Below are 26889 nucleotides of genomic sequence, written 5' to 3'. Positions count from 1 at the left end.
CATTTCTTATAGTAGTTTGGTTGCCTCCCAGGACAGGAAGCTGTAGAGTGTTAAAAAAGAGGCAGGGGAAGGAGTTTTTAACAACCCTCTCTCTAAATCAGGATGCTTGAATTCGGTGCCTGGCCTTGAGCTGAAAGGGCTGGAAGCTCTGCAAGATTCAGTGATTCACACTGCTCTGCAGCGGATAAGAAGATAATGGTGATGAACTATCAAGAAGGCAGCCGTGCTAAAAAGAGAGGCTTTGTGATACCGTAAAGGGGAAGGAAGTCTGGAGAACTTAGAAAAGGAACAGATGTTTTTGGAGGTGGGGAAAAACTTAACTATCCATGCAGTTCGCTCTTGCAGCGGAGCCAGCATGAGGAACTTGATACCAAACAAAAGTAGGCACACCCAGTATTTAGCACAGGGATCCTGGAAAGCTGCTGCTCTTCGGTGCCGCGATGCTTTTCTGTTTGACAAATACGTTGTACGGTGACATCTCGCAGAGGCAGAAGTGAATAATATAAACACCTGTGAGTTAGTGTAAGGTTGTGTATAAAAGGGGTTGGAGGTGTTTGATGCTTGTCTTTAACAACAATAAAGAAATATCATGATGGATGTATAAAATGATACTGAAAGCAGGAAGCCAAGAGGGATGCCGTTCCCCGAGAAGGAAATAATGACAGAAGATGCGTTAAAAAAGAAGGAGAGGTTGCTTGTAGGGTGTGTTTATGGACTGTGATGACTGGAAGTGCGATAAAACAGATTGCCACTCGTACTTTGATACACAGGATCAGCAATGATTTTTCAAGTTGTTGAAACTTGCATTAAAAAAAAAAAATGTATTTTGCTCTTACTAATAGGTTAATCCACTGTAATTGACTGTGAAATAAACCTGGGGGAATTTTCCTGTCTGTATGTGATGCACAGCCACTTTGCTGTCTACTTGGCAACCGTACCTTCAGATAATTAAAAGCTGTTTTTTAAATCCATTCTTCTTTCAACTTTTTTTTTTTTTTTCCCCATCTTGCTACTTCTCTGAGAGCCGTCAGTCACTCTTCTGGCTAATGTTTAAAAAAACAAGATAATGTAGTATTAGGAAAGGAAACCTGCAAGTGAATCTTTTTACTTTAAAATAACCACAACTACAAAACTGGGTGAATGTGTGCACCTCACTGCTACACTTCTAAAAATAATTTGACTTTCCCAGTCCAGTATGGAAAACTCTTAAGTTCACTTTGACTTTCTAAGATCTCACGCTGCTTGCCCCTCTAAAATCAATAACCAAACCTCCATGGCTGCCTTTGCTTAGGAAGCAGTTGTAATTACCCAGAAATTACAGGAGTTGTTCAGCACAGGGATCCTCTGGTTTCAGCACATAGTTTCATCGCTCTGTAGTGTTTTGAGAGGCCGAAGGGTGGGATGCAGCTACAATGAGTTTCCAGATTCCTAACAGTGTGAGGGACTGTTTTTAATAGTGATGATAAAAACAGCTATTCCCAGTTGGAGGTTAGTCAGTGGTACAATTATCAGAGCTATGAAATAGTGCAGGGATGGCTCGGAATGGAAAAACTAAGGCTTGAAACTTATTTTCTTGAGGGAGCTGTTTGAAACTATTTCCTGCAAGCTCACAGAGAGTTGATAAGAGATATTAAATGGTGAGAGATCAAGCTGATGGGTCTTGGTGATTTAGTTTTCAGGCTGGCAAACTTCAGCTGGCTTTTGGGAGAGGGATTTGGTAGCAATTCGTTGACGAAAGCCAGCGTGGTGAGGAGGAGCTCTGGAGCTGGCATGTTTGATTCGTAAGGTTGTGGTCTTCTGCTGTATGGTGTGCTCACACCAGCTGCTCCGCCGGGGAGCCTAAAAATGTGCTGAGTATTTTCACAGTACAGTAACAGTCCCCGGCTCAAAATTTGGTTCACTTAAACCATCCTTTTTAAAACACAGTTGTGGGTACCTTATTTTCTGCTTAGTCTCCTGCTGATTCGGTTCTTCTCATTCATACTTTCTCTGTTTTGTCCAAGAGGAGGAAACCCTGAGAAGAGAATATTGACTGTACTGGGGGGGAGCAGTGGGAGAATGCGGAGTTAGAAAGCAATACAGATATTTTTCCTTGTCTGTCTTGCTTATAAAGCTGGTTTTGCATTAATAAGTTTAAAAGTAGTGTGAAACAAACCTGAATCTGGTATTTTCAGATGAACTTCTAGGAAAGTTCATACTTCTAAAATGGTCATTACCTGGAAAGAATCGCACCAGAATTATTTCTGGTGTCCTGTTGTAGGTCTGTGCTACTGAGTTTTGAAGATGAAGCGTGAAAAGTGAAAGATTTGCAGCAAAAGTTCTCACCAAGGCGCTTGAGCGTGCAGAAGCTATCCTTTACTGAAATCTAGATGCTATTTTGGGGCCTTTCTTTTTTCTTTAAAGAATGAATTACAGCTGAATTCATGCTATGCTTGGAATTTCTGAAAATTCAATTGTGTTAGTTGCTAGGTGTATCAACTACAAAGCTCTGAAAATATAAAACTATTTTTTACTTCAAGTAGCTCTGAGCTATTAAGGGAAAAAAGTCTTTAAAAGTGTAGCCAAAAAAAGATTAAGATCCGCAGAATTGGTAGGTTTCAAAATTAGCTTAGATTTTTAAACAGTCTTCCGAAACAATCATGCACAAAGATACCGTATTTAATGTTGGTCTCTACTGCAGTTTATCTGCCAAAACCCCAAGCTTATCTGTAACTGAGTTAGTTCAGCAGAAGATGTTCTGTGTATGATGTTCTTTCAAGAATTTGTATAAAACCAAGCAGATACTTTGGCTGGGAAAGATTTTTAGCGTGTACTATTGCCTGCCTTCCGTCTTCATCTTAAGCAGTTTAGCCTTAGCATGTCACTGGTCACGCGCCTGTGCTTTTGAGCGTTCAAAATCCTTTCTGGTCTCTTTAAGCAGGTTCTGTGTTTTGCAGGCTGCAAAGCAGATTAGTGGTGAGAAACATCTTCCGCATCCAGATGCTGTTTCCTGGATCGTTCACCTGCGTTTGTGTGGCCCCAGCTCCGCTCACCGATGCGCTGTTTCCTCCCTGTGCCTGCTCCTGCTGAGCTGTACGTGCTTGGACAAGCTCTGCCGCGCGATGGCTGCAAGCGCCTAGTTTTGCATGACGGATAACTAGGGGGTCTTCTTTGATTGTGGCGTTGTGCCAAGTGCCGTTGTGAGCCTCATCGGCATTGCTGTGTTATCCCTTCTGTCACTGGTTTGGATTACATCTTTGTTTTGCCGGCTTTTGACACCCTGCTGTCCCGTTTCCTTGCCACGCACGTGTATGACTCTGTGCTGCAGGCCTGGAGCTGTTGGAGAGATGCTAGCACAATGCACGACGGTAGGCAAAAAATATGCTGCTGGATTGAAACGCTGGGGCCTCATCCTGCCTGTAGTGAGCAAATGTCTCCGGCACCGTGACAGATTAATCTTCTAATGAAGAGTGAAGATTGGCAGCCTTTAATGTGCAGTCTAATTGAAAATGTATGATTCTTGCGTGTGGTGTCAATTAAACAGCACCAGCACTTAACGGCAGAGTGAGAATAACTTTTAATTTTTTTTAGATCTTGTGAAAAGTTAGCCTTGGCCAACAGCCCACCCAGCTGCTCGCTCACTCCCCCTCCTCAGCGGCACAGGGTGGCAAATAGGCTTAGGAAGCTTCTGGGCCGAGACAAAGTCAGGGCAAAACGGAAAAAATTGATTTATCACCAGTTAAAGTAGACTTAGGTAGTGAGAAACAAGAAGGTAAACATTAAACCAATACCTTTGCTCTCCCCTTTCGCTGCAGGGGAATGCCTGCCCTGCCACGGAGCACCTCCTCCCTTTGCCTTCTCTGACCTTGGTGGGTGTCATCGTCCCCCCCCCTCTGTCGGGTGTGTTTTGCCCTTTCTTAAATATGTTTCCCCAGCGGTGCCAGTCACTTGGCTCATGGCCTCAGCTGTGTCCTGCGGTGGGTCGTGGTGGAGCCAGCTAGAAAGGGTCCGGGGCAGCCATGACCTCCTCCCACAGAGGCCATGTTAGAACCTGATGCTAATTAGTCTTTTTTTTTTTTTTTTCTTTTGTCTCAGATTGTAGCCTGTTCTTTAGGGCCTTTTTGATTTGTTTTATAAGATACCACTGGAAAGATCAGTGAAGCCAAAGCTTGTTGAGAGGGTGTGGGTGGTGGTGTGTCTTGTTTGTTTCTGGCTGGGTGGGTTGTTTTTAGATGCTTCTAATGAATCTGTTCTGTTGGAAGTTTTCTGTCCTCAGCAGATGTAATGATGTACTTTGTTATAAAATGTTCTGTGAAAAATAGTTTGAGCTTCCTTTTACATGAAATCTGTCCTGAACTTGGGTACACTTAGTATAACTGTGTTCCTAAGTTAGCAGAGCAGAATTTTTTTGTAAACTGCTGACCTATAAATTTGAAATTTCAGAGTTCAGCGTTTGTACATTTGGAAAATGTAAAAAACTGGATGCTTTAGAGATGCCTAGTGAATATTGTAACCTCTTAACTCTGCAGTGGATTGACAGAACGAATCCATGTGGACAAAATAATGTCGTTCTGCTTTGAGTCTTTGTGAGTGTGTGTGGCTTTTGTTTCGTTGTGTTTTTTTTGGGGGTGGTGGTGGTGGTGTGTTTTTTTGTTTTGTTTTGTGCCTGTGTTTTGTTGAGAAGGTATCCACAGTGGATAGGACAGAGAAATCCACAACATAACCTTTTGGTTAAAGGGTAAGATTCCACAGAAGTAAACAAAAATGAATTACCCCTTATTCTGCTAAACTATTTAGGGCTGGACCTATGATCAGGGTATATGGGGCGGTCTCTCTGAAAGGAGAACTATCGGCCCGAAGGCTGGTCCAAAAGCAGAGCCAGATAAACCAGTTAATTCACTGAATTAAATACGGCTTTAAGTTTCAAAGCTGACAAATTTAGTGTTTTACATTGGGTCACCTGCTGTGGGGTTTTCCTTATTAACAAAATTCTAAAGAAGGAACTGTATTTATTTATTTACTGGATATGTAGAAGTTAGCTGTAGGTTTGGTCTTCTACTTTAGAAGCCATTTAATACCCCATGGAGAGATGTACAGAAGCAATTATTCCTGTGCATTGTGTGCCATGGTGCAGGGGGACTTCTTGCCTATATAGTGTCGAGTATGAGCTTTTTGGTTTCGTGCTGACATTTTACTTTGTCAGTATATGCCGATAAAATAGCCAGTCCTATGCTGGAGTACATAGTTTCAAAGATACGCTTGTAATCAGAGGAGTATTGCAAATGGGGTTATTTTCACTGTGTTATAAGAGCTGCCACGAAAGAGGCAAAGGGAACTTGAAGAATTAGAGTGGGTCGTTATGCCGTGCTGCTGGATCACTAACAAACTATTACAGGCTAACTGGTGAGTAATTACTGTCAGGCAGGCCATGTGATGGTCAATTTATTAGCTGTCGCAGCAAAAACGAATCTACCAAATGTGTGCCAAAATGAGTCAAGTGGACCTCTCCAGCCAGGATCCCAAACATCCACAGGCGAAATTGGGTGATGAAATTATTGTTGACAATCCTAATCTGCCACGTCAGTGTTGTAATAATACTCAGGATCTTCTTTAGCACACTAACGTTGCGTTCTTGAAAAAGATGGGATGATTCTTGCTGGTTTTAACGGGCTTTCTCTAAAGTGGGACAGGTTGGCTCTCTATTGGCATTCAAGCTGATCTCTTTCATGTAGGTTGTCTGGATTTCTGTCTCTGGTGTTTGTCCTAAAACTCCCCTTTAACGTCAGTTCTGCATCTTGCAGTCGTTTCTACCGTTCTTTGCATGTACAGCAGCAATCCAGCGAGACCTCAGTCTTACAAAACGAGGGCACAACGTCTCCAGAGCTCTGGGAGTGCTTCTCTACTATTTTTGGAACCAGCTCTATTGCTTCTATAATAGGAAGGCTTCTGGAAGCTTTCTCCTTCCCCTCGCCCCAAGAAAGTAGCCTTTCAGCCGAGCTTTCATTAATTCAGAATCTGCATGGCGAAACAAATCTAGTTTTATACGCTAAATAACTCAGACGTGGCTCATGGATCGCGTGGCCTCGAATGCGCAGCGTTACAGTGAGTATCTTTACCCATACCCAGTAACCTGAGGACGCAGCAGCTGTAGCCCCGCTCAGGGGTGTTTAGCTACCCCTTACTTATCATTCGGGGCACACCGTAGATTGTGCGGTGACAAGGAGTGCCAAAGTAGGTGGTAGCTTTCTAGAAAGCGGAGTAATGTGTGATCTGGGTGCGTTTGTCACCAGCGCTGCAGCAGCAGTGTTGGCAAGGGATTTACTGTTTTTGCTTTCCTCTTAGATCAAGCAGAACAAATCTAACGAGCCAGTTCTTAACTTCTTCCCAGTTGAGCAACAGATGATGTCCTTACCCAAATTGTGCAAGACAGCTGAAACCTTGCAGGAATAGTTAAACAAGGGAAACACTTGTGATATATTTGTGGGTGTCCCCCCCCCCCCAGTATTAAAATACAGGGTTAACAAGGTGCAGCAGAGCTTATCTTTTTCTTATTTTCTTTTTCCCTTTTGAGATTTTCCTTTCAAGGGGAGAGGGGACAACTTAGTCCTTCCAGGGGGACAACTTAGTCCTTCCAGCACTAACCACACCTAGAGGAGAGAAAGCATGAGAGCTACAAATTTGAAGCCTTTCATTCTTTATTGATATGATCTTGGAAGGAAGACAGGTCTTCCCTGTAGTGCTTCATTAGAATAAGCATTTCGTATGCTTATCGGTACAGCAAGTAGCGCTGTTTGACGGCAGTGAAGAGTCTCAAACGTTGCCTTGGAGCCCTACATGCTTGTTTCCCTGCTTCTGAAACAGTCTGTATTTTGCACGCTGTGCATTCAAAAGCTTTCCTTTCCACTGACTTGAAAGAAGCTAAAAACCACGTTGTGGCAGATACCTTTCCTGGCACGATTCAAGGCGTGGATTCGAGACAGCCGAGTCCAGTCTGAGTTGCTGAGAACATCATCCCGCCAGGCTTTGCTAGGGCCTGCCAGGTCTGGGGGTAAGTGGGTTCAGGGAGCTGACCTCTTCTGGGTTAATTTTCTCCTAGTTCAGCTCCTCGAGCTGCTTCAGGTGAGAAATCAGATGGGAACCAGTGCTGATACAGGGGAAGGGCTGGGAGGAAGAGAGGGATGAGACCCCAGCAGGGCAGGAATTACAGTGACCGAAACGGCTCTGCAATGTTTCGGAGCATCCACGTGCTCCCTGCTGACATGGATGCCCAAGCTCAAATTTACGTGGGAATCTTCAGATTTCAGTGAAGTAACTGCTCCGTCTGGTGTTATCCAGGGTACAGAGTATGGATGGGAGCTTGGTGAAGCTTTGAGAAGGGCTGGAGTGAATTTGGTAGGGAAATGAGCCAAGGGCCACGGTAACAAGGTCCGGCCGCTTGGCCGGCTCTGATTCCTGGTGCCTAGAAGAAGTGGTAGCGGCAGGTTTTGGCGTGCAAGTAGACACAGGAAGCTCCCCCCGTTTATTCCAGCTGGAGCCCCCGTGGCAGCTTTATTGCTTTCAGATTAGATAACATCAGATCTATGCAAAGTTATACCTTTTGACCGTCAGAGGGGAAGCTGAGCACAGGAGGCTTCACAAGGCAAGGGGTGTCTGTTCTGGCTCCTGCTGCAGGTGAAAAGGCCAATCTGCAGTTCATCTGATTGTAGGTATTAATCTTTGCATCTCTTAATGCTCCTAAGTTGAATACAGTGTCTTTACTAAACACCTAGTTTTGTGTGAGGGTTTGTTGCCAGCTGCAGGTGGATGGAAACACAAATGTGAGGTCGCTCAGAAACTCTTTGTAAGATAGCTTTAGTTAGAGCAGGCTTGTTTTCTCTTATTTTGCCTAAGACTGTTCTATTAAAGAAGTAAAACCTAGCTGGTGAACTTAGTGTTAAAAGGTAGTTCTTTAAGGTGTTTAAAATAGGTAGATATTACACGAAGAACAGTTAAAAAGAAAGGGTTGTGTTCCTATAGGTGTCTAAGAGGCTGAGTACGAGGACCAGGTGTATCATCTCGCTGTCCGACCTAGTCTGGGAGCTGCTGCGGATTGCTGGTCGTTCCCATGAAATGCGAATGTTGGGACTAGGGAAAGCTTTCTGCGACAGGCTCTTGCTTGGGAGAGTCTGGTGCTGTTACAGGTGTCCCAGGGCGGGTGTTCGGGGAGGGAGGGAGGGCTTGGAGGGATGGCTAGGCTGGGAGATGGCAGAATTGCATGCCTGGTGGAATATGCTTTTAGGGACAAGTATCGCGTAACAACCTAAACTTGAGCTGAGCGTGGGGGGACTGGACATGCAACTCTGTTCTTGCAAGAAAGCAACAAGATCTCCCATGTGGAGATCTCTATCATAAGGCCTCAGCACTGGCATTTTTTTTATTTTTTAAAAAGATGACCTGTCCTTCATAATGACCAGTTTTTGGTATTAACTCTTCTGAGTTCCCCTCTGAAGTACTTGCCGTTGCTTTCTTCTGCATCCTGAGTGTGCTGATGCTCTTTGCCCAGCTGATCCAGTGCGAGCCTCCTAAAGCTAGCCCTGCGCGGAGGTGGGGTGGTCAAACCTGCTTCTACCAGCAGCGTGACTGCTGCCCAGGACCGGTCCCAAGGCCGCTGCCTCCTTCCTAGAAAGCAAATTTTCTGAAAGGATGTGCCCATCCTTTGGACTCATTTGTTTATCGGTTACTGTTGCTACTGTTTAAAACACACTTGCTCTTGCAGTAAAGCTTTAGCTATCAAAATATCGAAAGCCATAGTGTATTGCTGCACAGATGAAGAGACCTTGACCCCCCCCTCATCCGCGCTAGTTGAGTTAATACATTTGTTTTCCTAAACTGCAGCAGTGTTCAAAACTGATAAGACGGGGAGTTTTGTGAGACCATTCGACGAACTGCTGTCCGTTGCTGAGAGGACGTGATGCTTACTGCTGCCAAAATCTTAGTCCTTCCCATATCTTATGCATAAAGGCATATGTTTGGGGGTGGTTTCAGAAAGGGAGAACACCGAGATTAGGTTTTTAACTTCCTCTTGTGTTTTCTTTCTCTGTGCATCTATATTTCAGTTTTTGGGCTGTACCCAACTCTCTGCAAAACTAACAAATCAGCTGAAGCACCTACTGATAAGGATCAGCCTTGGTAAAGAAACACACTGTGGTAGTTAAAAGGCAGTAAGTATCTCTGTGCTAGCTTGGATGCTGATTTTTTTCTTTTTTTTTATCACAAGCACAGCTTTTTACTACTTAGACAGTAGGAATTTGTCAGTAGCTTGCTGGCATTAATAGTCTATTTCAGCTCTTTTCTATAGCCCAGCAGCTAGGGGAGGGGAAAAAGCATGCTTTGTATGGGGCCATGTTTGGATCTGTGCTGCAGTGCCCGTCTGAACTTAGTCTGTGTCTATTTTGTCAGCTTTTGCTTCTCTCTAGTAGGTGCTGGTCCCTTCTTAAACGCATGACATCCCACCATACGATGCCTGTGCTTGGATCGGGGCTGTGGCTGCCCCTGACCTGAACGAGTTCGCTTGATGGTTTTGCTTCTCAAGCTCTTCACTGCAAACAAGATGATCTTTTGTTTTCAATTTTTCGGTCTGACTTTTTATCGTTTATTTCTCAGTTGATCTGCAAAGGAGTAGGACTAGGGCAAAACATCTGGTGTTCCGAACCAGGAATACACGGAGAGAGTTTTAGCTATTGAAAAAGCGACTGGCATTCTTGAAATGGTATGGTTGCATTTATTTGGGTGTGGATATAATCATGTTTCTGTGATACAGTTCCTGCTGAGTCTGAAATACTAGTGTCAGTAAAGCCAGAAGGGGAAGCCAGACAAAAGCTTGGATAAAAGTCAGAATTTCAGTGCCTCTTACTGATGGTTCATGGAAACATAATGATTTTGTGTTTAACTTTTGATTTTTCATAAAGCACTAGGCATATGCTTTTTTCCTCTGAATTACTGTTTGTGAATATATATTGTACAGCCCACAAAACATCAGAAATGGCTGATTTTTGTGCCTAGGTTTCACTCTTGCAGGTAGATCCTTGTTGTAGGCTCCGGGCAGTCTAATGAAAATGGCTTTTAACTACAAAGCTTCGATTGCTGCTGCTGTTAACCATGGCAGCCTAACTCCTTGTCTTTCTGAGTTCATGGGGTAGAGGGCATACTCTCATCCTCCAGCTCTGCCAGCGCCATGCCTCCTCCGTCTTCTCCATCCAACGTGTGTGTTTGCCTTGTGTAGAGCTCAGCAAAGATTTCTTCATGAAGACTGGAATGTGTTTATATAATATTTTCTATATTATTTTAGGCTCCTGCTTACTCAAATGTAGGCAAACGATTAACCTCTCATTCACCATCGCTAGAGGAATCGTGAAATTGCTATAGCAGACATCAAGTCAGCTGGATCTAAAGCGGTTTCTGTTTTCCCTGCCTGGAAAGTCATCCTTCATCGCTTTCTCAGCAAGTGTGGCTACCAAGTTAGAGCGGGTTTTCCAGGCCAGGAGTGTTTAGCGGCAGCGTTGAGTTGTAAACCGTATTTGTCAAGCACCGATTAACTTGTGCCGTGCATAGGTAGGTGCTCTTTTGCGTGGGAGTTTTTCCTCTGGCAGGTGTTGCGAAAGGGGTGACGCGAGAGGCTCCGTCTCTGCAAGAGCTCGGCTGCCAGCAAGCACAAACCTCCAGCGAGTGCCTCTGCTGGGCTGCACCGTGGAAATGCCGCTGTAGGAATAGGGCAGCGGTAGGAGCACTGGGCAAAGCTGCTGAAAAGGAGAGAACAACCTGCTGCACTAAATCACAAATCCCCTGGGGACACAGCTCTCTAGTTAGCATCTCCAAATGGCATTCCTTTATTAACGGCATCATTGTGCGTGGTCCTCTAGAGAGGAAGGAAACGATCTTTAAAACAATCTGCTGGCAACTCAGGCTTGAGTGTTTGAGTCTTTCCAGGGCTCTTTTGCTGTGTCGCTCTTTCCTTTTATGTCCCAACTCGAAGGTGGTTGTTCTTTCACCATCGAAGTACGTTAAAGCCCTGGTAATAGTGTCTACTCCAAGGACGAGGCGTAGAAGGCAGCAACCTAGTGTGAACGAGAGATACTGCAGAACAGTTTTGTTTTGGTGAAACCTCCTGTCTTATCTGTGTGTGATGCAAAGACGGGGCAGTTTTCACAAGGCTCGGAGGCTGCATGGTGGCATGTTTTTTTGTCCTTTATGAAATCCGCCACGTTAGTTTGATTAGAACGCTAACGTAACTCCTGGCAGTGTCAAATCTTACTGCTAGCAGTGATTTCCCTTCAAAGCTTGATGCGGTGCTAACGAGCAGAAAGATCTTGTGCGTCCTGTTTGCATGGAGCTCAGAAGGCAGCATGTTCCGTGGGAGGTGCCAAGGTAGCGCTGCAGTCGTATATAAGGTGAAAGTGTTGCATGTGCAGACAGGCTGTTGGGGGGGACACACGTTAATTTGTATTTTAATGGTGTTCAGAAACTCCAGCTGCAATAATGGCATGATGTTAAGTTCTTTTATATTTTTATATATATATTTCATATATATATATATGCGTATATGTGTGTGAATATATATTTTTCTCTCTCTCGGGAAAGATTCCTTGTCCTGATCATCTGTGCTTCAATCGCTGCTGTACTCGAACATGATCTTCTTATGTACCTCTTGTTTGTTCAGTTTCTAGGTGGGAGAGACACGGTGAAGCTCTGTGTGGGGCAAGGAAAGCTGATGGGGGAGCCTTGCGCGTAACCCAGGATGGACTGGCTGTGACGGCGTGCCTTAGCTGGAGAGGTAGTTACGATGAAGAGTTCCTGCAGAGCTGGCCTCCACAGGGAACCGCTGAATTCCACATCCTCCACCTTCCATCAAGTCAAACGGTATGAACAGACCGGCTGGTCTGCCTATAGTTAAGTATTTAGCACCGATGTAGCCTTCTCCTTGCTTTCCTGTTGTCTTGTGTCACTCAAATGTTTGGTCTAAATTCTTACTTTCGGATAGTGTTTTAAGTGAAATGTTGTAATGTAATGTAATTTCTGCTTAAAGGCAGAAATGTTCTTTGACATTTTTATTTGATAATGACAACTACAGACTCACTACAGCTGGTATTGTACATGGAGAAATCTTTGGGTTTTTTTGCAACAGCTATAAATTAATTTGGGAACACGGCTTTGAAGTAAAAATTGGAGAATGGCTTGTCATAGTAGGCTTTAAAACATGCAGTCAGCTTAAAGCAAGTGGAAATACTGGCAATCGTCGTGGTTTGTCTTACTATGGAGTAAGTAATTAGATTAGTTTAAGCTCAGATTTTTGTATTGCTCACTCTCCTGTGTCTCTTATTAAGAAGTAATGCACGATTTATTTCAAACACTTGTGCTTATGTGACAATTAAGTGAACGCCTCTCACTGTGTCTCGTTACGGGAACACCATACAGAACAACTTGTCCTTATGCAAATGCAAGAACATGCCAGTTTGTTTGAGTTCAAGCTACTTGAAAATATATGTATCTTTTTTTTTTTCTTTTCTCTTTCTGAAACCAAGACTCTTAAACTTCCTCAATCCGGAGGAAGAGAGCCAGCCTTCTGGTTTCCAAAAGCTGTGTGGGTTTAAAGCAAACTTTAACCTTTGTTCTTTGTGGTTGTGTAGACAGCATACGCTTGCTATGTTAGTCTCATGGTAATTTAGCACTGGAAAAGGCTTCCTGGGTCACCCAGCTCCTTGCTTTCCCAAGCAGTATCTCATAATTCTTTTTGTAAACTTAGTCCAGCCTAAAAACAATTACATCTTTTCTTCTCTCCTCCTGTAGATTAAGCCATTACGGATCTAGCTGTGCGATTAGGAACCTTCTTTTGATTCCCAGAGTGAACATTCATGCCAGCTTATGTACTTGTTTGAGCTTGTGTTCTTTTTTTTTTCTTTTGCGTAAGGACCGCTTCTTATTTTCAGCAGTTTACCTCTTTTGCTGCATTCTGTAAAATGTGGTTGTATACCCTCACCTGTGTTTTTGCTGTGCTAAATGACCCAAGTTGTTATCTAGTAGCTTCTTGAATAACAACTGTCGTCGTCGTTCTCGGCGTGGATGAATCTCCTCCGAGTCATGTCAAAAAGCGCATGCTGCGCTCTGGAGCAGATCTGGCAGGAGGGCTTTTCACTGCTGCCTTGAATGCGTCACAGAATCACCTCCACTTACCTCTGTTTCGTGGATGTGTCTATGGTGGCCAGTGCACCTTTCTTAGTTGCCTCCAAAACTTCTTGGTGTTCAGCTAGCTGGTGCCTCACCACCTGTATTTCAAAACTCTCCTCAATTTCTGTTACTCGGTGCTTTGTGCCTCTGCTGTTTTGGAAATGCCTTCGTTTCTGTGGGTGCACCTGTAGTATTTGTGCTGAGGTCATGCCTAACAAAATCAGCTGTTCCCAAGGCTGATTCCTGAGGCATGTCTTTTGTTTCCAGGCTGGTGTTTTCTTATTCAGCATCACCTGGGGCTGTCTGCTGCTAAGCCAGCTCCCTTTCCGTTTTCCCATTCCTCTGCCAATCTGTCTTAACCGGTAAATCTCCTTGCGACTTCTGAAGTCCGCGTGAGTAAGATGTAGTACATTTGTCTAAAAAGATGACTTTTTTTGAGAACCTTCAGGTTAGTCTGGCATACTGAACTATTCCCTCTTCCCCCTTTTTCTCTGTGTCGCCTTAATCCTCTTTGCTTGCAAAGCACCTTTATATTGAAGTCGGACAACCAGGCCTGGGGAGGCTGCGATCTCTCTTCCTTCTCTTTCTCCCCTGCAGTGCCACCTCCAATGTGCCATGTGTTTTATTAACTCATATTGTTGCCTTTCAGGAGGTTTATAAATCCTGCTTCTTGGTCTGCAGTTTATGAGCCTATCTATTTTGGATTCTAAAACTGAGATGAGCCAATCCTCACAATTTTCATGAAGCTTTTTAATTCTTCCCCTGCCAATGTTCTTGTTCAAATTAACCCCTGGGCTTTTGCTCTCATGATCACCCTTACCACCCCTCTTTAAACATGATGCAAAGTCAAATTTGGTATTTTGTGCTGTACCTAGAGTACTCTTAATCTCTGCCCTGACCTTGCTTGTAGCCCTGTTTCTCTCCCTGTCCTTTCTCACAAACTGAAGAACCTTCTACTATTTCTTTGTTTTTAAATATCTTTGCAGTGACTTAACACTGCACCAGTTCTCACGTTTATTCCTAGACTTTTTGATCCCTAAGATACAAGTTTCCAAGTGATGTGACCTGGTGACTTGAAACCTGTGTCTGCTTCTTGTATCCTTCCCGAAGAAGGAACGTGTTCAGTTGGAGTTTCTTCTGTTCTTGTTTGAGATGTGTTCTTAATAACGAAAACACCTTTTGACTTCTGGAGGATGCCTGCTGGGTTGTGCTGTCTGCACTGAAATCCTCTGCACCGCAGCGCAGCTGACTTCGTGAACCAGTTCCTTTCGGTCTCGAGTTTCAAAAGAACAACCTGATGACTTGCCTTCAGATCTACTTTTGCTTATTCTTTCTTTTGAACCCGGAGTCTCTCAACGATAGTGCGGTCCAAGGTTAATTTCTACAACCTTTCACGTGTTCTCGTTATGTACGCAGAAAAATGAAGACTAAAGAGCATCACTTTGTTGGTTCGTTAACTGTTTGAAGAAATTTGTTGCGCCATGGTATTAAGAAAGGTCTCAGTCCTCTTGCAGTTAATAAATTAGAAAACAAATGTTAAATCAAGAAAGGTAAAACATTTCCAGAAGGAAACGTTATCATTTATCTGTGCTGCTCTGGGCAGCTTTCAGCAGAAGCTCTATGAAACCACCACTTTTTTTTTTTCTTACTGTCCTTCAGTGATTTCTTCTCATCTTAGCCTGTTCCACCACAGGCATGTGTGCTATGCCATCATCTTTGAGCTACATGTTTCTGGAGCTTATAACCTTGAGTACCAAATCTTTCAGTTTATTTTGTTCGGTTCTGCTTTATGTCATCCCCGTGTCATCTGTAGTACGGTTGGGAAGCGGCGAGCATGGGTTTTGAGCTTCCTCAGGCTCAACAAAGAATTGCTTCTACGTCACTCGCTTCACGGTAAGTGCTTTTACACAAAAGACTGGCAAAGCAATGGCACTTCTTCCCGTGTAAAATTCAGAAAGTTAGCTGAGGCTACTGTGCTTTATGCTGAAGGGCATATGTGTGTGTGCGCGTTTACTTTACAATGTGTTCAAAACTTACTAACGGGTGGGAGCCCTCAAACTGGAGTAGTCTGTGCGTGTTGGGCTTGGACGTGCAATCTGTCACCTGAAAAACCTCTGCTTGGTGAAGATGACGGATTTTATAGTTGCTCCTGTGTGTCGTCTCCCCCAGAGTCGGGTTATTTGAACACCTGACGTGGGCGAACAAGCGGTGGGGGATCCAAGGTTAAGAGTTAGGCGCCTACTTTGCATTCAGCTCCTCAGCTCTTTTGGGCCAGCTCTGCCCCACGTGTTCGGCTTGCTCCCGCTTCCCCCCAGGCTGGCCGCTCAAGCGGAGAGCGCTGCTTCAGCAGTCAGATACCTTCTGTTTACCTTCAAAGCCCGCGATAATCCTCGCTTGCTCTCCGATTGATGCAAGAGGCAGCTTCGCAGGCGTTGGGAGGTGGGTCAGGAGCAGTTGCTTTAATACGAAGTTACTGCTGCGAGGGAGTGGGTTTTCTAGAAATCGGATGCCTCCGCAGCTGCTGAAGTCGAACCCGCCCCTGGTCTGGAGCATCGTGCTTCCCAACCCGCCTTTCTCTGAGCTTGGACGCTTGCCACGTGCCAGAACAAGCTCCAGTGAGTAGCAGAGCATCTTCCATCCCGGCTGCTCGGCCGGGACTTTCCCGCCCCGGCAGAATCCGTGGAATGCCTTTGAAGCAGCTCTCCGTCTGCTTTGCCTTGCCCCGGCAGTGCAAAGGGGATGGAAATGGTACTGGAGATTGAGCCCAAAGGACCCACCAAGTCCTTCCAGAAATAACAAGTGGTTGACCGTAGTTTAACTTGCGTTCAGTACTCAGTCCTTCATAATTGTCAGTGTCCTTTACAGAGGAGCTCAGCTCTATAGACAGAGAAATGGGATGCCAGGGAAGAGAAATGCCTCGCCAGAGGTTAGGCTTGGTGTGGGTTTTTATTGTTGTTGGGTTTTTTCTCCCCCCCCCCCCCCCCCCCCCCTTTTTTTTTTTGTGGCTTTTGCCTTGTGTTAGTATGTCCTGAGGGTTTTTTCAGAGTTGTAGTTGGCACTGCGTGCGCAGTCAGCAACGCTAGGAACTTCTGTCGACTGGAGTTAGTGTTTACAAAAAGAAATCCACAGGAAACTTTGAGGGTTCGATTGAAATTTTCGCCTTAATAAAACCTTCCGGTGCTTTGCCCAGAAAACTTGCAGTGTGAATATGCTGTTTGAGCAGATTACACTTTGTTGTTGTTGTTGTTCTTGCTGGCCAGAGGAAATCTTTTGGCTTCACAGGGCATCGTGAGAGTCCCTGACCCAGGTGCAGCGAGGGGCATCTGGGCTCTCTGAGGACCTTAGAAAGGAGTTGTGAAAATTGAGCCTTTTCTACCAGTTTTTCCTCCCAACTCTGGAGCTTCCACTAAAGCAAATTTTTTTTTTTTTTTTTTGGGGCTTGCTGTGATTTAGAAGATACATAAATACAAAAGGATGCAGAAAGATTCTGGCCACCTTGGCACGGTAGCTTATGGGCCTTCCCTTCAGTAGGCATGCGTATAAAGGCATATATTTCTCTATCAATCCCATGTAGTAACTAACTTGATAAAACTGTAGTGGAAACAAGCTGTAGTTACGACTTGTAAAAACAGCAGTGCCATTCCAGAAGTGTAAGTATCCTGTTTTTCAGACACGGCTGATTAGAAATAGAAAAACTGGCCCTTTTATTTCATCAGCTTAAGGATGGAATAACAGTATAAAGGCAGCATTGCTAGTTGTTTCAGTGCTGATCGTTCCTGGCAGAATTCTCCCTTATCAGCAATTCAAAACTGCACGTTTGGGACTGAAAACCTTTTATGCTTGCGCCGTGAACTTCTGAAGAGTCGTTGCCTCTAAAGATAAAATTAGAAAGCTTGATAACTTAAAGGGTGGAGGAAAGCAAACAGAATTATTCTGGAATGAAGTATCATAGGGAATTGTCAGTGACTTATCTTTTAACAACTATTTTTGGTGTTTTTAAATATTTAAAAACTTACCTGCAGCTGCCACAATTCTCTGCTTGCCAGCACTGAAATGTTGCAGAAATAAGGTAGTCTGTGGGTGGGGACTGGGCTCTGGTTCATCTTCAAAGCAATTTCTGCTGGGAAGCCTTGTTCTAATTCTAGGAGCTAGAAATGAAATGTGCTGCTGACGTGCGGGGAAGAAGCGATGTTTGCCTAGAAGTTTGTTGTTCTTAGTGTTCCCAGCAAAGCCTCTGTGGGGTGGGCGCTTGTTTTTTCCAAGTGACGCTTTCAGGTAAGGTCCATTACTAATATCCCTTGTAAAATGGAAGCTCTCTTCCCTGCTGCCCGAAAACTGGGAGGCAGGTGGCACTGCGATTCAGCGGGTCAGGTGGAGTGAGCAGTACTCTTTATAGCTGTCTGAAGTTATTAAATGAAGGTTTTCTTTAAACCTGGATCCATTAAAACAGTGCAATGAACTGAATGCTGAATTCAAATGAGGCAATTATTCTGGCAGTAAAACTTCTGACTAAGGCATAATTTTGTTATGTAAATTATAACTTTTCAACCTTAAATGGTATTGTTGGCTGAGCCAGAGACTAACTGAAACATAGGAGGAAATAAAACCTTAAATGAGAAATCCGTAATAGGTGAGGCATAACTCTACCCTTTGTCTTTCTCCATAGACCAGAAATAGCTGGGAGCAGCTGAACCAACTTTGCTGGCTAAACATGTCGTCTAAGCACGTTGGGGTAACCAGTTTGGTCCTGTTTTCATTCGTGTAATACCTGGTCTCCCCTTCGTTTGCAGCTTCTCTTAATGAAGGGTGTTGAACCGATTGTCCTGCTGGATTCCTGAAAACTGCTTGAAGAAAGCCTTTTAAAAACACGTTCAGCTCATCTTTCAAACACCCTGGCATAAAAACTCCTGAATGAAATTTGATCTTCTGCTCCTAGCCGCACGTTGAAATCTCATGAAAGTCGTGTACTTAATTGTATTCACCTCTTCTCCCCAGGGTGCGGTGGCGGGCAGCCATCGGAGCTTTTCTCTCTCCAGTCTGAAAAGCACCGCTCCAAAATGCCCGTCTGGATGGGGAAGGGAGGGCTGCAGGCACCGTTCTCTGCAGCAGCTTGCTGCAGTGGTTCACCTGCTGCTCTTCTGGGCTGGGCTCTGGCCCGAGCGCGTTGGTGGCCTGACCCTGCTTAGCTATAAAGTGCCACCAAGATGAGGCAGACCCTATGGAAAATGAGGCTGAAGCAAACTACAGCAGCCGTGATTTCCCATTCGCTTTTATTCATCTGTTTCAGCACCCTGAAGTTCTATTTTTATCAGATTACTTTAGTTTTTAGCATCCAACTGAGAAGGCAAACAAAATAGCTCAGTTGCATTTTGCAGAGGAGACGAAATTGGGAGGTGACCCAATTCCAACAAGAGCTGGAATTTGCACGTAGAAGGCATGGGGAGAGAATTAACCCAGGGACTAGGCAGGCGTATATACAGTAATGGGAGCTCTCTTAGCCCCACAGTCTGTAGGTGAAGTGCAGATGGTTTTGGCTCTGTCTGGTTGCAAGAGGGAGGTGATGATCTTCCTATAAAATCAGGAGGAGAGAGAACATAACAGCATCCTTTGCAGTGTCTGCCTCCTGGCCTTCAAAGCACTGCACAGGACCGAAGGGGTCCCCTGGGTTTTATGCACACTCGTAGAAAGGTGAACCAAGCCCTTCCTCTTGATGTACCTCCCCAAAACCTCTCTGCCCGCACTTGTCACCCATCCCCTTGCTGCTTACCACTAGGGCTGGAAGGAGGAACCAAAATCTCAAGGGAGAGCAACGGTTAAGCAGTGCGGCTGCTAATGATGCAGGAGGCTTCTTCTGCCTTGGACAGGTACAGGTGGTGCCTGGCTGAGTTATCAGAGAATCATTAAGGTTGGAAGAGACCTCTAAGATCATCGAGTCCAACCATCAACCCAACACCACCATGCCCACTAAACCGTGTCCCTCAGCGCCTCATCTACTCGTCTTTTAAACACCTCCAGGGATGGGGACTCCACCACTGCCCTGGGCAGCCTGTTCCAATGTTTCACCACTCTTTCAGTAAAGACATTTTTCCTCATGTCCAAAGTTGCCCTCGTGTTGTGTTAGCAGGGCAAAGTGGAGCATCTTGCTTTCAAAGCCTCCCCTCGGCTGACTCTGGTGCTCGCTGGCTCAGCTCTCCGTTCTGCCGTCGGTTACCCTGGAGGGTCTACAGCCCTGGCTAACCCGTGGGGCAGGGCTGCCTGGAAGGTCACCAAGCTGCGCTCCAGGTTGCTCGTACGGCACGTCTGTGTGCGTTCTTGGTCAGCATCTGCTGTTAGGACTTCCCTCTTACAGCCATCCCCTGCGCTCTGGGCGGGTCTGCTCGAGGGGTGGGTGAGCCGGGTGCCCCCCTCCTCGTGTGCCGACCCCACGGGTACCCTGTGTGGCATCCGCGAGGGCGTCTCGAGGTAGGTGTGTGTCCTGATGGCGCTGCGGCACGGCAGGGGAGAGCACGGCTGGACTCCGGCTGCACTTGTCCGATAAAAACCTATCGCCTGTCTTAACTGCAGGTGTTACAAATATAACTTTGTCCGACTCGATAGATGTTACGGCTTGAGGTTTTTAATTAAAAGCTGTTTTAGGCTAGAAACGCAATGCTAAAGTAACTCTTTTGGTGGTGGCTGTCAAGGGAAACACATTCAGCGTCTGAATGTGTCCCTATCAGCTCATGATAAATGTGGCATTGAACCTGCTGTTCTTAAACTAGCAAGCACAGATTATCCCCCTTTCAAAAAAGAGGCCTTTTAATGTAACAATTCAAAGATCACCATGGAAACACAATCTATAGTTAGTTCTGTAATATGCTTATGCAATACTCCTGGGAGAAGAGCCTGAAGTCTCCTGATAATTGCATCCTATGTGGCAGTGCCCTGGGCTTTTGCGTTTTTTGAGCTTTGAATTGAAGAATTCCTGCAAGGGTGTAACGGAGAGGGAGGAGTCGAGTGCCTGGGACTGTCACAGGAGTGGTGCTGCTGCTGTAATGCCAGCAGCATCCAAGCGTCTCCCTTCACAGCTCTTAAATTCTTCACCATAAAAACGCGTACATGGAAGTGGTTCTCTTCAGCCGTACGTGACGCGTGTGTCACGTTTTGGGGGGGGCCATCTGATGTATAGCGTAAGGACCCTTATGGGAGAGTACACCAGATTTGCCATTATTGATATACTAAAGGATGGGCTTCATTTTGGGTGGTATTAGAAGATGAGATGTCTGCTGGGATCTCTGATGAATATAATTACATTTGCCAATTGCCCTTTTCAGCTTTTAACTGTACTTTATCTACTGAAAAGAATATATATATATATATATTTATATCTCTCTGGTAGCTAATGTCAAGATAAACCCTTTGACCCACGTGTACCTTACAACTGGATTAAGAAATGAAGGGACGGAAGGATGGCTCTAACTCTAGAATGAACCTCTAGCTATGTTTGCACAACGGATGTAACTTAAACGTTAGGATTTCTCCTTGCAACTCCCTGGAAACGGACTTCTCTAACGGGAAGATCTCTGCTATCCTTAAGATCGTAATCCGAGTGCCAGAAGTTCTCCAAGAGTGGATGTTGCAGCCTTGGTTGCTGCTTTTCCTTTCTCACGTGGTTCCTTTTGAGGTGTGGGCTGCTTGACGTAGAGTAGGAGGCATACCGGTGCCTGCTCTGGGCCACCTTCTCTAATTCCAGGCAGGCACATTTTGCAACTATAACTTCTTCCCTTTCTGTTTTTCTAGGGTTTCTGGTATGCACTTAAAGCCATATCTCAAGTTACAGAAGAAAGAGCGATCTCCAGAAATAAGCCAGGATTCCCTGAGAGGCCCACCTATGAGCCATCAGAGGTCAGCACAAGAAGAAAAATACACCAACAACTGCACCAAACTGAGCGTTTTCCCAAAACCCTCCCTCGTCACTCCATCTCGAAAGCTTCTGGGGATTATTTATCCAAATACTATGTGCAATATGAATGGGAAAGGTCCAGCGGATGGTCCGAGTGCAAGGGAAAAGAAGAACGCCCTGTCTGCAACGATCCACCAGGGAGAAGAAGGGGAAGGGCCTCTGGATGTCTGGGCTGTAGTGAAACCTGGCAATACAAAGGAGAAGATCGCGTTCTTTGCAGCCCAGCAGTGCAGCAGCAACAACCGGCTAGGCTCTATGAAAATTAAAAGCACGTGGGATATCGACGGAAGAACAGCTAAACGCAGGAAAAAATCAGTAGATCTTAAAAAAGCCAAAATTCAACTGGAAAGAATGAGGGAGGCGAACGCCAGGTGCTCCCAGCCGGAGCCTTTTGCCTGCGGCATCGAGCACTGTTCGGTGCATTACGTGAACGACAACGGTGAGGGTGTGTTCCCGGGCCGGTCCCTCTCGGTGATAGAGATGGTAGCCTTTCTGGAGCAACGAGCAAGCGCTTTACTGGTAGACTGTGCTAAAACCTGCACGCCTGCTTCTACTACGAGGCTGAGCGCTCAGCCTAAAGGTGCGCTTCCCAGCTCAGACCCTTTCTCCGCCGCCGGGGCGTGCGAGGTACATGCGGAGAGGGGACCTTGCGGCAGTAGCGAGCAGCAGCAGAGTGAGCCCGTGCGCGTGCTGGACATGGTGGCCAAGCTGGAGTCGGAGTGCCTGAGGCGCCAGAGCGAGCGGGAGGCCGGGAGCCTCTCGCGGAACAACAGCTTCCGCAGAAACGTCGGGAGGGTGCTCCTGGCGAACGGCACCCAGCCCGAGGGAGAGGCGGGGAAGGTCTCCTCGGGGGTCCTGGCTCCGGGGGATGGCTTGGAGGAGGCAGGGGTAGCAGAGGCTGGATACGGAGGACGGTGCGGTCCTCTGGGTGACACTGAGTTGTGGGATGGCGCTGCCTCTGCTCGGCAGCCTTTTCCTTCTGGGCTGGATACTCGGATGGGGAATGTGAATTCGGGACTTGCTCATGCAGTGTTGGCGATAACCGCTGGCGGGAGCGATCCTGAAAGGCGAATTGAGCCTCCCAGACCTCTGCCGCCTGCGTATCCAGCTGCTGCCAGGTTGCCACCGGATTCCTTGCAGAGCAAGAACGCGACTGTTGATTGTACGTTGAAAGAGCCCGTAATTTTCCCAAAGCAGAGTCTGCACCCTGCTAGGAAGGAGCCTTTATGCATCAGTATATCGGTCACCAAGACCGAGAAAGGATGCAGGAAAGAGAAGCTCTCTAACTCCAGTTCCAGTGAAGATCCGCTCCCGGGGAGGCTGTTTTTTCTCCAGGCTGACCAGCCTGCTGCTCACGAGCAACAGCCTCTACGGGAAGGTACCCAAGAAGAGCCAGGAGAAGTAGCCCAAAACGAGGATGAGGATGCTTTGGCATCTGACAGATCATGCGTTGGAAACAGTGTCCCTACAGAGCCATCTGCCCTTTCTGTTCCTCCCACAGAAGGGGCTTTGCAAGTACTTGATGCTTCCTGCTTAAAAAGGCAGGTTTCGCATGACTTTCTGGAGACCAGGTTTAAAATTCAGCAGCTTTTGGAGCCTCAGCAGTATATGGCCTTCCTGCCTCACCACATCATAGTGAAGATTTTCGGATTGCTTCCTACTAGGAGTCTGGTTGCCCTAAAATGCACTTGCTACTACTTCAAATTCATCATTGAATACTACAACATCAGGCCAGCAGACTCCCGCTGGGTCCGCGATCCCCGCTACCGAGAAGACCCTTGCAAGCAGTGCAAGAAGAAGTACGTGAAAGGGGACGTATCGCTGTGCCGGTGGCATCCCAAACCATACTGTCAAGCTTTACCCTACGGGCCTGGGTACTGGATGTGCTGTCACCGGTCTCAGAAGGGCATCCCGGGCTGTAAGTTAGGTCTTCATGACAATCATTGGGTTCCTGCCTGCCACAGCTTTAACCGTGCTATTCATAAGAAAAACAGAGGAGCGGGAGCCGAAGTGGAAGAGGAATATTAGTGCACAGACACTTTTCCTGCGAGATTGTTTGGGGTAGGAGGAGATTCTCATGCCTTGTGCTGTTTACAGTGTATATAATTGTCGTGTGTTGTTTTTTTTTTTCCACAGGGCTATGAAACTGCACATACTTAAACACAAGAGCCTTTACCTTTTAGATTAAAGATAGCTTTTAGTCCATCTATGTAAATAACACTATAAAAACTAATTGTACATACAGAGTCTACAGCTGGCTGAACAACGTAATCACTACAATGCAGCTATGATAGTGTTGCGGCTATAGTTGTGTGTGTTTTTTAAGTGTCTTGTTTCAAAAATCTGTATATCCTGTATAATATATGAATGTTTCTGAGAAGAAACTCTAAATAGGTAAAGGTCAACTTGTTTAAAGAATCTTCAGACAACTTAACTGGACAACCTTAAAATTAGACTAGAACAGATCCATTATAATAGTGTGGCAGTGGATAAAAAGAGAGGAATATTATTGTATAGTCAGAATATAAAAAGTTCTTGTCTACCTTACCCATGTTGTCTGGCTTTTTTTTTTTTACTTAAATAAAATGTGCATTCTAGATCTGCCTTACCTGACTTTCTCTTGTAAAACTATAAAAATACTGTAAAACACGTGGCAGAAACTTGGCACTGTGATGTAGTTCAGACTCGCAGTGTGCTTCCTGTAGAAAACTAGTCCTCCCAAAAAAGAAACAATAAAAAAAAAAACCCCAAACCTGCATTACCTGGAGAACTTCCTGCTGTAACATTCACAAATTCCAGCTTTTCCTTTCCCTCCCATCAGCCGTGCGTGCAGCAGAGGCTCGACAGAGGCTCCTGTTGTCCGGACAGCTGGTGCTGGGTGTGTAAGACTTGCGAGAACGGGGACTCTCAGGCTTGAGTCCTGCTTCTCAACTCACCACGGCCCCTCGGCTCTGCGCTGGACGCTCGAGGATGGAGCGTGGGTCCAGCAGGATGAGAGCGGTGTTGCCTTGGCTCAGTGATGTGCTGGAATCTCTGCTGTCCGCTGTATATGGAATTTTTCCCTTACAAGAGGAATCCTTGCAGCGCTTCGCCCTGCTCTGCTGCGGCCTCTGGCATCTTGTTTCTGAGGTGCGAGTCGGTGCTTTCAAAGGGGAGTTGTGAATGTTTGTGTCAGAAGTGCAGACGAACGGTAATTCCTCGAACTCTGAAGGGGAGCTGAGCGTGGCATCTATTCGAGTATTTCCTCGAACGCCTTCCTCTCCTGCAGCGCTGTGTTCCTCTCCTGCAGTGCTGTGTTCCAGACTCCGGCCTCCGGTTACAGCCCTCCTTGTGCCCAGCTCGCTGCCCGAGGGTAAACGGTTTGGAAGTCTGGGAACGTACCCTGGACAACCCAGCAGCAGCCGCGTTCAGTTCCTGGGAGCGAAGTGGAGCAGCAGCGATTCTGCAGGGAGCCAAGAGGAGAGCAGCGGTTGTGTCTTTGCGTTGTCCCAGTCCCTCCTCTCCTCCCGCTTCATGCCGTGGCTGTTTCTTTGCCCCTTCTCGGAACAAGGCTGGACCCCTGGCAACCATCGTTGCAGCCGGAGCAGGCAAAATCTCTGACCCAGTTCAAGAAGAGCTGGTGCCACCTTCCCCTGGGGCTCATCCCGGGCCCTCCCCTGCCCTGCAAACCCCAAGGGAGCACCTGGGATTTAAGGGCAAGGGCTCTCCGCGGGAGCAGCATCTGGATGCACCAGCTCGTCTGCGCAAGGTCAGCAACGTGTGGACGAGTGGAGCTGCTGGCTGCGGTGGCCAGGCTGCACCTCCCTTTGCCTCCCCCGTGTTTGCCTAAAACCCCTGGTGGGATCGCATGGAGTGACTCGCGTTGCTTTAGAGCGTGAGGACAGAGAGGGTTTGAAGGCAGGATGCTTTTATTCTCTCCGTTAACAGGGGGAGAAAGAAAACGGAGCCCTTACAGCCTGAAATGTGGGTTCACGGTAGATTTAAAAGGGATGCTGTTCCCTCCACCCCCCACCCCCCCCCCAGTTCCTGCTGCCTGACACCCTGGGCGTCGGGCCCCCCTCCCTGGTGCTGCTCAGCCATCTCTGCAAGGCAGCAGACGTTATGACAACCAGGAGGAATGAAATAATTAGAAATCTGAAAGGAGGGCGCGGCTGCCTTGTAATCGGCTGTGAAGAGGGAGAGGAAAAGCAGGATCCCTTGTTAATTCGTGACTTCATTCTCTAACGGGGCGCAGGCAGGCTTCACCCAAGCTTCGAGCCGCTCCGTCGGCTGCACTGGGACGAGCAGCAAAACAACTTTCTGGAAGGAGTTGTCTTGCCAAAGCCATCGGCACCAAAGGCCTTCGGCTTAATTTCAATTAAGGAAGAGGGGGATGAAACTGCTTTCCTGCCTCCCACCCAAGACTCTGGAAAACTTGAGATAACCTGTGCTAGGCTGACAGCACGAGGAAAGTCCCTGCGAGGCTGAAATAGAAGCAGCAGAGGAAAATATTTTGTAAGTAGATAAGGGTCCGGTGAGGTCATTTTTTTTTTTTGGAACAGGGTGTGAGATTTTGGTCACCTTCGTTGACCAAGGGGAAAAAATGAGAATAAAGTAATGGCATCGGGCTATTTTGTTCCTCGGAGCAGTTAAATACGGTGGACAATTTGCTCTTTACCCTACCCCATCCCCGCCCTCCCCCCAAGCTGGCTGAGGAACGCAGGCTGTTTTATACATCGTTTATTCTGCTGTTTGCCGGAACTATCCCTGTCGCACAGCATTGCCGTTAAAAATCGTTTTACAGAACAAACTTTTGCATCCAGAAGTGGGTTGGTTCTGAATGTAGCCACGCTGAGCTGCCCACAAGCTTTTTTGTGCCCCATGAAGTAGTAAAGTGCAGATTTCTGTTTCCTTAAGGGTCAGTTCAGGGAGAACCCAAGGTCTGATGAACTCCCCCCCCCCCCCAAGGGGAAATTAAAAAAGAAGTCCAGTGTTGGAACTTCAGTGTTCAGAAGAACTGAGGACTAAAGAGCGCGCTGTGTGCTTGACTTCCCTGCCTGGGAGCGGTTGGAGCGTCTGGACTGAATTTCCCGATATGCCTGTGAAAAAAACTGCAGTAACATTTCCATTGTTCGTAAGCTTCCAGTTTTCATCAAGCTCTGGGGGGTCTCCTGGCATGGACACCACTGAAAAAGCCCCCCGGGGCTGAGGCTCGTGGTTGGGCTCTCTGTCATCCTGCCTGTTTCTACAGGAGCTTTTCCCCTTCGCTGCGTCTCTGCTCCCTGTAACGAGGCTCTGCGATGCTTTATCGGCGTTCAGCTCCCTTGCATTGGCCCCAGTTCCACTTTCTGCGGCGTCTGTCCCCCTGCCAGCCCCCGGAACCATCATTTCACACCTGCACAAAACCGCACTGATGCATCCGACCTCCGTCTCGAGTCCCACTTCTTGCAAAGTGGGAATGGTGCTGAAGCCTCACCCTGGGCTGTTTCTCCTACCCAGCCTGCGTCGGGCCCCTCCGGGCAACCCTGGGGTAGGGAAGGGGCTCGGGGCGTTACGGGGCTGCTCTCCTGCCACAAACCAGCGTCGGCGGAGGACAAAACCCCCTGCTGATGGCACCGCTTAAGCAGAAGTGACCTAAGCAACCCGTAGGCACGAGGTGAGCTTGGAGCCAGGCTTGGCTCGGTGCACAGGCTGCTCTCCTGCGCACTGACCGTGCTGCGACCGAGGCAGCAAACTGCCCCAGCTCCGCATGCAGGAGCCCCGGGCTGCTGCTGCTGCTCCTGCTCTCG

At 46.7% G+C, this 26889-nt stretch overlaps 1 protein-coding gene across 7 annotated transcripts in view; it reads left to right on the top strand.

The window, feature by feature from the left end:
• FBXO34 (F-box protein 34) overlaps window positions 1-23718 on the top strand; it is a 40259-nt gene extending 16541 nt beyond the window's left edge. For 3 of the 7 annotated variants that reach the window (XM_076345714.1, XM_076345711.1, XM_076345715.1), the window contains 2 exons: window positions 11675-11874; window positions 20959-23718. In XM_076345714.1, coding sequence (XP_076201829.1) covers window positions 11798-11874; window positions 20959-23149 — 2268 coding nt within the window. In that variant the 5' untranslated portion in view covers window positions 11675-11797 and the 3' untranslated portion in view covers window positions 23150-23718. Of the gene's footprint in view, window positions 1-2936; window positions 3073-9074; window positions 9180-10545; window positions 10570-11484; window positions 11504-11674; window positions 11875-20958 lie in introns of those variants that run through there. The other 4 variants (XM_076345710.1, XM_076345713.1, XM_076345716.1 and 1 more) reach the window with 4 other exon arrangements.
• Window positions 23719-26889: the final 3171 nt, after the last annotated feature.

The sequence above is a fragment of the Aptenodytes patagonicus genome, chromosome 7 (genome assembly GCF_965638725.1).
Source record: "Aptenodytes patagonicus chromosome 7, bAptPat1.pri.cur, whole genome shotgun sequence".
Taxonomy (NCBI): domain Eukaryota; kingdom Metazoa; phylum Chordata; class Aves; order Sphenisciformes; family Spheniscidae; genus Aptenodytes; species Aptenodytes patagonicus.
Note: the sequence above shows the minus strand (reverse complement) of the source record. Positions and strands in the feature narration are given on the sequence as shown.